We start from the raw sequence: 10,049 nt of genomic DNA on the forward strand, positions 1-10,049 counted from the left end.
CTTTCTGATTCCGTTCCCATTGGTATATCATCGGTTATCTCCAATGGAGCGGAATGCACGGACGAGCAGCAATAGGAAAAAAGATTCCCAAGAAATTTCAATTTCTTTTTTGTAATCCCTTCATCCAGTAAATAATAAGTAATTAAATATCTTTTCATTTTATAATAATAATTTGAACCGATAAAATGCAAATAAAATATCTACGAAGCCGAGCCCCTTCGCCTTTATAACTCGACTCTCTTTTCTGCTCCACACACTGCTTTTTCTTTCTCCCAACCTCTTCCAGTCTTCCTCTTCGAAAACAAGGATGGATTCTCGCCGATCGTCCATAGCTGTGGCGATCCTCTTGTTTCTGCAGCTTCTGGTTCTGTCGTCGGCCATGGACATGTCGATCATTAGCTATGGCCAGAGCGCCGGCGTAGGGAGGACCGACGAGGAGGTGATGGCCATGTACGAGGCCTGGCTTGTCAAGCACGGCAAGGTGTACAACGCCCTCGGGGAGAAGGACCGCCGATTCGAGATCTTCAAGGACAATCTCCGCTTCATCGACGAGCACAACGCCGAGAACCGGACGTACAGGGTCGGACTGAACCGGTTCGCCGACCTGACCAACGAGGAGTACCGCGCCATGTACCTTGGCACCAGGACCCGAGGGACCAGGCAGCGGCTTTCCAAGAAGAGCGATCGGTATGCTCCGGTGGCTGGCGAGGCCTTGCCGGACTGCGTCGATTGGAGGGAGAAAGGTGCCGTCGTCGGAGTCAAAGACCAGGGTAGCTGTGGTATGTACGACTTTATCACTTTCTTTTTTGAACTGACAATACTACCCTTCTTTCATACCCGCTGTCGTCCATTCTGTGGAGGTCATTTTCGGGATTCGATCAGTTACTTTTCCAATACTCCCTCTCATCACATGCCCACTTGTCTAGGAGTTATTGGTCGGAGTTTCGAATATCTCCTCTCGTGGTCATCTTAATTAATTCTTGACTTTTTATTAAGAATGGAGATCCTAATCTTTTAATTAAAAAAATATGTTTTAATGATAAATTAAGTTTTATTTTTAACCTAATCGTACCTTAATTTGTATTCTTACTTAATTTCATGTTAAAATATATAATGACTAAAGTAAATATGAGGACCAATTATTGGTATCATATATATAGAAGGAATGGTAGAGCATTTGCTTTGGGGGGAAAAAGAAAGAACGGTGTAAATCGTCTGACATTTACTTATGCTTTTGGTGATGATTTTGATGGAAATGAAGGGAGTTGCTGGGCTTTCTCAACAATTTCCGCCGTTGAAGGGATCAACCAGATTGTCACCGGCGAATTGGTCTCTCTGTCGGAGCAAGAACTGGTGGATTGCGACACATCGTACAATGAGGGTTGCAATGGCGGTCTCATGGACTACGGCTTCGAGTTCATCATTAACAACGGCGGTATTGACACCGAGGAAGATTACCCCTATAAGGCTAGAGATGGCCGATGCGACACACTGAGGGTATGCTTTCAGTTCTTTAAATAAGCGATAAGCGAAAATCGATTTCTGTTCACAAATCAGAATTCATCTCAACCTCTGGTAATTAATGTTGGTGCAGAAAAATGCGAAGGTTGTCAGTATTGATTCTTATGAGGATGTTCCTACATATGATGAGAATGCCTTGAAGAAGGCTGTTGCGAATCAGCCAGTGAGTATCGCCATTGAAGGAGGTGGCATGGCCTTCCAGTTCTATGAATCGGTGAGGGCCTTGGTTCTCAGCTGCAAATTTTATCTTCAGATGATGATATTTCATCTCAATTCCAGTTCTGCAGGACTAGCTTTTTCTTCAATTCTTTTAAGCATTTGTCAAGACATTCCCTAAAGGTCATTGTTGTCGTATTTCAGAAACTGGGGAGTTAGCAAAAATATTTTTGAAGCAATGGCTTTGACGACTTGAATTTTATTAAGACCAATAGAACTTTGGGGGAAGAATTTTAGGTATAATATGTAAGTTGTAAAAGCTTTACACAAGATAAGGCTAATTATAGGAATGACTGGCAACCTAAAATTCATGGAACCCATTTCACATATTGTGGCTTAGACAAGAATGGAATACCCAAAATCTAACCATATTAATGAACATTATCTTCAGGGTGTATTCACAGGGAAATGTGGAACTTCATTGGACCATGGTGTAGTTGCAGTTGGATATGGCTCAGAGGACGGAGTGGACTACTGGATTGTTAGAAACTCATGGGGCGAGAGCTGGGGTGAGGCCGGCTACATCAGAATGGAGCGCAATATCGCTAGCAGCACAGGCAAATGTGGAATTGCTATTGAGCCCTCTTACCCCATCAAGAAGGGCCAAAATCCTCCCAACCCTGGCCCCACTCCTCCATCTCCGGTGGCGCCGCCCACCGTCTGTGACAATTCCTATTCTTGCCCTGAGAGCAGCACCTGTTGCTGTGTATATGAATTCGCTAACTACTGCTTCTCTTGGGGATGCTGCCCTCTTGAGGGCGCCACCTGCTGCGATGACCACTACAGCTGCTGCCCCCACGATTATCCCATCTGCAACGTATACGCTGGGACCTGCTTAATGGTAAGAATCTAGCTTGTTATTGGTTTTATTGGTTCTTGTCTCTTATTCATTGTTTGATTATAATTTGTGAAATTTGGTTAATTATTGTTTGGATGAAACAGAGCAAGGACAATCCGCTGGGAGTGAAGGCGACGAAGCGCATCCAGGCCAAGCCTCACTGGGCCTTTAATGGTGGAAAGAGCAGTGCTTAGGAAAAGCTTTTGAGGAAGACATCATGGTTTGAGGACTCAGGATTGCTTGCTGTTTACTGGGGAACCACAATGTCACCGGATGGATGGTGGAACAGTGATTTATTACAGAAGCTTGTGTTGTGTATATAGTGCTTTGTATTTCTGTTGCTTCTGAACAAGAAACCCATTATTATCAGTTTCCAGTTTCTTATATCGCGCTTAAATTTATGACCATTTCAAAGCTTTCTGCATATATGACTTGCCTTGTTGCTATAGCTACTTCTCTTAGTTCCAAGAATGTGAAGCGTACGAGCTACCATGAAAACTTGAGTCTGCAAATAGACAAGCCTATATATTGTCTTGGTGACCAGCAATTGATGAGCTACTTCCAAGAACATGCTTCACAAGATGTTGGGGCCACCTTGTCATTATGGTTTAGGGTTTGGTAGAATCCAACAAAAGGCTTGGAATCAAAGCTGAAAGTGCAAGAAGCAGCCAAGACGGGTTAAAAGACAAATGGAAAAAGTTTGGGAGAATCACTGGTTTCCAAATTCAGAGTCTAGTTTCTTCTTCTTTTTCTTTTTCTTTTTTTTTTTAATTTTAGTAAATGTTAAACAGTTGACAATTAATAATTAATCACTGGTTTCCCAACATTTTTCCTATTATTTTTGGTATTGTGATTTGAATAGTTGTTTGCCATGTTATAGAAATTTAAAAATAAAAAGATAGTTAATAATTGTTACTAAGACATCAAATGTTTTTCGAAGTGATTTGTCCCGACTTTTACATAAAATTGATTTAACCATTTACTACGTAAAATTATGATGAGGGCATGGCAAGACATGTTGCACATAACTGGTAATCCTAAAAAATTATTAACTCACAAACTATTTGTAATTTGCATATAATTTGTTAAGATCGTATTTAAAACTTGAGAAATTAATTTTATAAACGTACCAAATGTTGCACATCAAATGGTGTGGCGTTCAAATGTAACCTTTCAAATATTACTTTTGTATTAAAATGGAACTTGTATTTACATTAAGGTGGGATTTATAAGTAATATTTCATTTCTTTTATTTTTGTGATAACAAAAATCTTAATTCTAAATATACCTTAAGAACCCCAAATTCCTATTCCCTTCAAAAATGGGAAGGCTATCTTTGTGATATTAACACCCTCAACCTCAACTTCATTTTGATACAGGCTGTTCATTTGTATTAATTAATATAATAATATCGGTTACCTTTAAAAAATTAATTTAATGCTTTCTTTCAATATTTCATCTTTTTGTAGGAGAAAAAAAATATATTTTCTAAAATATTCAGTATCTCAGTATGAATTGTATTTGGTCCCAACTTGTAGCTGCAAACCAAGTTGCTTGATGGGTTTGCAATTAATAATTATATTATGCCCATAGATAATGCTTAAAGAAGTCAAAAGTGATGTTCAGTGCATTATGACAAATGAAACTCTCATCTGATCGTTAAATGTCCGATATTTAATTAGCTAAAACAATTCTTAAAATATAATATTGGATCAACTGTTGGGTAGATTTGTATACGGTTTCATGGATGAGGTCTACCTTCGTGTTCATTCTTTAGTTGGGAGTAACCACCATATGCCATTGCCACCCACCAGATAATTAACTTTCAACAATTGCTAGTGGATATAAGAAACGCCCCTGTAACCCGTATGGGCAGCCCAATTGATCAAAGAGGGGGCACAAAGTGCCTTTCGTGGTGAATTTTAGACCAAGACCGATGATCGAATCTCGCAAGCGGCAATGTGAGGTACCTCTCTCCAAAGTGAGGGGGGCTCTTTGTGCGCGGTGAATCCAGGTCTAGCCACTACGTCCGACTGGGTCATCATGATTCACCTCCCCACGTCTTGTTGGGCCGGGTGTGGGGGGCACCCGAAGTGAGCGATTTCACCTTTTGGACTAAGAAACGCCCCCTATAATTGAGGTAACTAGCTAGCTGTCATCATTTTAGTTGACTAAAAATTCAATTCTCGCATCATCAATACTACATATATATTACATTGACTACATGTAATTGGGATTATCGTCCTTACGTCCTTTTTCATCATTTGTGTTCTCGATTTCAACGGATAAAGTAAATCGTAAGTGAAAATTTTGATTTATTATGTAATATAAAGAATCGAACCCAAGATCTATTAGTACGAATCCCAACTTATTATATTCCAACTATTTGATCTATACCCTAAAAACACATTTGTTACTTACAATTGAATATATGAATTCTATCATTTTAATTATTTGGCCTTGAATTCTAGAATTAGGGCAATTCTAGGATGATATTTTCACTTGCTAGTGGTGTTAAAACTGTCACTCATAAATATAAAAATTTATTTCCCACAAAACATTTCACAACACTTTTATTTCCATTCAACGATAGGTTTTTTAGTTCGGTTCATGTTCTTCCGCAGGTTTTTACCCAAACCCCTAACTACTTAATGTCAAACAAACTCTAAAATTTCGATATTAAACAAGAACCAAATTAAATTTAAAACTAAATTCGATACTAATTTTGCGGTCAAACAACAACCATGAACAGCCCCAGCTCACATGGCATATAATATATTAATATTCCATTCCATAGGGCAGTTGACTTCCATCAACGGATTCAAGTCAACTCTCGGGGGGAAGAAAATTCCTCCCCCATTTCCTTCAGCCCTTCTATATGTGCACCCGCACTATCAAGAAACGGAAAAATCACCCACTCCCATTTCCAATCATGGTAGCTGAAGCCTTGTCAAACATTGCATCTGCAGTTAAAGCCCGTCTGCAGCCTTCTACTTCAGCCAAATATGCTCCGCCATCTGACTCATACGCCACCCCGAATGCTACTCTCTCCACCGTCCTCGTCCCATACGGCGCCGCACCGCCACCAGCTTCGGCAGCCGCCTATCCCGCCACCTATTCACAGCCACCCCCGCCATACGCAGCCTTCAATCCTAGTCCGGTGACCCCATCTCCATCTCCATTTCCTTACCCAACTCATGCTCCAACTTCAGCGGTCCCAACTCTGTTCCCAACATATCATCCTCCAACTTCCCCAGCCCCATCTCCTTACTACAGTAATAACATCAATACTTACCCTCCTAATTCAGCAGCAACATATCAGCCGCCGCCGTACCCTCCTTCTCAGCCACCGGCTTATCCTTACCAGCCGTCTGCTCCGGCGGGATATCCGGTGGCGCAACCTTACCCGCCGCCGCCTGAAGCAATATCCCAGTATTACCCACCTGCCGCTCCAGCTATATCCGCAAGAGAAGTCTACCCTCCTTTTCCATCTGCAAGAGTCATCTACCCACCGCCTCCATACTGAGCTCAATCTTATGAAATCCACATCTGAGTAAAGGTCAAGCAGAGAAATTAATGCAGCGATGATCGGCCGGAAGTTCCTCTGCCAGCTTCGTGATGGTTGACCTTAATTTATTTATATCATGGCTTCTGCATTGCTTAATTGATTTGGGTCTGCGTAACAAAGAATTATTAATAAATGCTTGAAATGTAATTTACTTCTGTAGTTCTATTGGTTATATGTAGTCAAATAAAGGTTTGCTTTTGTTATGTTCATTGTTGTTATTCTGATGATGAATTTATCCCTTTAACAATCCATTTAGAAGTAGCTAGAGATAGGAAAAAAAGAAATATCTTCTTTTATTGAGCAGTTGTGAAACAATTGTGAAGACAGTAGTACTTCAACCTCTTTGAAGATGGTATGTATTGTCCAAGAATTGAAATGATTTTAATTTCTGCCTTCAAAATCTTCTGTGCTTTTGCAAATAACATGTCTCACGATAATAAATCTCAAAAAAAAAAAAAAAAACTTGTGAATTTTGCACAATTGCATGGATGCATGAGGCGGGATAAATATATAACCACCACGATCATAGGGGGTTATGTAACATAACAAGGTATTAAGGGTAAAATGGTAAAATAAATATCAGTAATTTATGTAGAATGTATATATAAAGAGAACTTTACAGAAAACTTAAATACGAGAAAAATTGACATTAGGGCATTTCGACAAAGTAACAACCTATAAGATTTTCTTAAAGAATTTCTTTAATCTCACCTAAGCAATAGAGGACAATTTTGAAAGTGTCTCAAGTAGTTCCTCTAATTTTCTGTGCATGTAGGTTAACTCAAAAGAGACATAAGAAAAAAAGAGAAGGGAAGTTTGATCAACTGTCACATACATTCAACAAAATATATTGGTGTGAATTTTCTAATCACATGGACAAAAATACATGAATATCTTGTCCAATGACTTATTTTTTTTTTAAAAAAAAAAACTATTTAAACTCTGAGAAGCGACATTTGATGTGATATTATTTTATATTGGTGTGAATTTTCTAATCTAATGGACAAGAATACAAGAATATCTTGTCCAATGATTTATTTTTTTTTTAAAAAGCTACTTGAACACTAAGAAGCAACATTTGATGTGACATTTTTAAATTAGTACATTGTATTGTGTGTCTAATTAATATAGGTGCACAATACACGAATGCATTGTCACTTCTAAGTATTCAAGTAATATTTTTGTATTCATTTTAAGGTACTGGAAAAAAAAAGTTTAGTAAGAAAAAAGAAACAAAAAGTTGAGCACATTTCATTTGACTGTTTGTACTTTATTTGCACTTCTCAAAAAAAAAAAGTTTGGTATATTATTTTCGATTTTCAAACAAGTGCATATTTTTTTTTTTTTTGAAAAAAAAACCCCAAAAGCATCAGCTTAAGAGTAAATTACTAAAAAAAAGGGTACTATTTTGGTGAATTGTGTTGATGTAAAATATTTTATATTTTATTATTTATACTATTATATAATTAAAGAGTGTATTTTGGTGTTACGAATCTATATAAATAAAGTGAATTTTCGTTATAACTTAATCACCAAGATTTGATTGTATAAAGTATTTAATTTTACTACTTTGTTAATTTTAAATTTCATTTAAATTTTGTCTTAAAAGAACATAAAAACAATATCACAATTACCAAGTGACACTTAATAAATTTTTATTAAAGATATTTTTTTTATTTATACGTACATAACACAAATAATACTTTTAGTATTTAGATAATAAAAAATAAATCATGTCAAAATATAAAATATCATTTACCAAAAAAATGTAAATAATTTTTCATACTTAAAATATCTTAGTTTAATAAATAAGATTACTATACTTTGCAGTATTATCACTTATTATCATCGTGATACAACTCTCAATGGTATAATTAAGCATATTAATCTAATGCAAAAATCACATTTATACACAGAAAACATTATTAAATCTTTTAAAATTTGATTTTTCACATAAAATATTTCATGTAAAATAAGATAAAAATATTTTTTTACATAAACAACTTTTAACATGTACTATTTTGTATGAATATTTTTAAAAAATATTTTTCTAAATAACATGTAAAACATATTTTTCAACCTATGTCTTTTACATATGTATAAATACAGAATTAGTATTTGTATGCATTTAACGGCAAGTTTTGTATTTCCTTTTTCTTTTTTTAAATACAAGCTAAACATTAAAGAATAAGATGAAATTAATTATTTATCTAAATTTTTATATAGATATTATTTTAATAAAAAAATTATGTATAAACAAATAGAAATCAAATGTCTTCGTTTTTTTTTTAATTGAAAAACAAGAGAAGTCATTAAAATAAGCTTAGTGGGAAACTAACCCTAATTAACAATTTTAAAAGATGTAACGAAACTTCTATCAACTACATGGTGGAAATGATTGACATATTTTATTTTATATATATGAATAATAGAAGTTGAGAGAAAGTTTTCTTTAATTTAGTTATTATAATTAAACGTGTCACTATGTGATTTAAATCACGATAACACATAGAGATTTTTATAAACTTATCTGATAAGCATAATTTGATTGGAAGTTTGTTTGTCATTAATCATGTGTTTAATAGAGATAGAGATATAGACAGAGATGGAAATTAAAAACTTACATCAAGATATAAATAAACACATTAATTTGATAGGTTTAAATTTAAAATAAGTATTGGAGCAGCGAGGATAGATAAGGTTTTCCAATTTTCTTCATGAAAAATTGTTGCTATTTTGTTTGATTTAGGCTAGAATATTATTATTATTATAGATGTTGGCATTTCGTGTGGATCATATTAAATTTTTGTGTGAGTGTCTTCCTAATTTATAAATTATATATTTGGATTTTAGTTTACGTGTGTGTGTCTTGGATAGCGCTTATATATAAAAAGTGAAGTCTAAGAATACTAGATTTACTCTCTTTCTTACATTTTATTTGTCTAATGTGGGCATGCTGGGGCGGCCGACACGGCCTGCAGCCCCATCCTCCAGATTTATTAGGCATAGTTAGGACCATCTCTCTCTAGCCTCATTAAAGGTTTATGGATCTGGGGGCTAACCTTCCCCCAGATCCGTTTCTAGATCCACCCCTATGGGCATGTCTCTCTCTCATTTTGTCTACATCGAGCAAGTATTATGTCCCTCGATATAGACAACATAATATTCTAATCAATAATACATAAGGTCAAAAGAGTCCGAAAAATAAAAGAATAAATGACAAAAAATTGAGACGTTCTCATCTAAGTCTCCTAGTAATTTTCATCTAAGTATTAAAAGAAAAATTTTTAAGAGAGAGATAAATCTTACATAAACCCTTCAAATGCGATTTCATAGAAACATACCAATTAATCATCAAAATTGACTCTATAAAAGTCAAAACAAACAACTTCGAAATATATAAATACTCTTTATTTTATTAACTTCAATCTCTTTAAATAGGGGTGATCCTCAACTTTTAAATATGTAAAAAATATTAAAGTATACTATTTTCCCTTTTAATTTTTGGCAAAACTAATTTAGGCAGGGAAAGACGTTTGCAAAAGACACCCATGCCCTCTTATTGTCTTACATTTTGTATGTTTCTCAAATATTAAAAAAAATTCAATAAATATAAATTTATTATTATATTTTAATAATAATACCTGTATTGTTCTTAATCTCCTTTTATGTGTAATTCTTATGAAAGATAAAAAGAGAGATTTTAATTGATAGACTTCCGTATTCTTCTTTTGGCTCATAGAGTTTGAAGTGTTTTGATAATACATATTACATTATAGTATTTGGAGTGTTATGATACTATTTTGAGCACCACTTATACTAATTAATAAATTCTTTGAAATTTGTTAGTTATCGTGATACATAATACTACAAACGGACTCCTATTACAGTCGGACTCGGATCGGT

General features: G+C 35.3%; 2 protein-coding genes across 2 annotated transcripts; both read left to right on the top strand.

Annotated features, from left to right (window-relative positions):
- Positions 1-236: 236 nt before the first annotated feature.
- LOC127799945 (cysteine proteinase mucunain-like) lies at positions 237-2,959 on the top strand. The gene is made up of 5 exons (XM_052334248.1): positions 237-779; positions 1,262-1,497; positions 1,595-1,735; positions 2,129-2,578; positions 2,680-2,959. Exons 1-5 carry the CDS (start codon positions 308-310, stop codon positions 2,767-2,769), a joined length of 1,389 nt encoding a protein of 462 aa, XP_052190208.1. The 5' UTR covers positions 237-307; the 3' UTR covers positions 2,770-2,959.
- Positions 2,960-5,507: 2,548 nt separating this feature from the next.
- On the top strand, positions 5,508-6,101 carry LOC127799665 (leucine-rich repeat extensin-like protein 1). Its single transcript, XM_052333887.1, has one exon. The coding sequence runs from the start codon at positions 5,508-5,510 to the stop codon at positions 6,099-6,101; it is 594 nt and encodes a 197-aa protein (XP_052189847.1).
- Positions 6,102-10,049: the final 3,948 nt, after the last annotated feature.

This window comes from Diospyros lotus, chromosome 4 (genome assembly GCF_014633365.1).
Source record: "Diospyros lotus cultivar Yz01 chromosome 4, ASM1463336v1, whole genome shotgun sequence".
In the NCBI taxonomy this organism is placed as follows: Eukaryota; Viridiplantae; Streptophyta; class Magnoliopsida; order Ericales; family Ebenaceae; genus Diospyros; species Diospyros lotus.

Coding starts and splice junctions, on each gene's coding strand:
- LOC127799945 (XM_052334248.1), top strand. CDS start 308: ATGGATTCTCGCCGATCGTCCATAGCTGTGGCGATCCTCTTGTTTCTG. Junction 780..1,261: donor CAAAGACCAGGGTAGCTGTG/GTATGTACGACT, acceptor ATGGAAATGAAG/GGAGTTGCTGGGCTTTCTCA. Junction 1,498..1,594: donor GCCGATGCGACACACTGAGG/GTATGCTTTCAG, acceptor ATGTTGGTGCAG/AAAAATGCGAAGGTTGTCAG.
- LOC127799665 (XM_052333887.1), top strand. CDS start 5,508: ATGGTAGCTGAAGCCTTGTCAAACATTGCATCTGCAGTTAAAGCCCGT.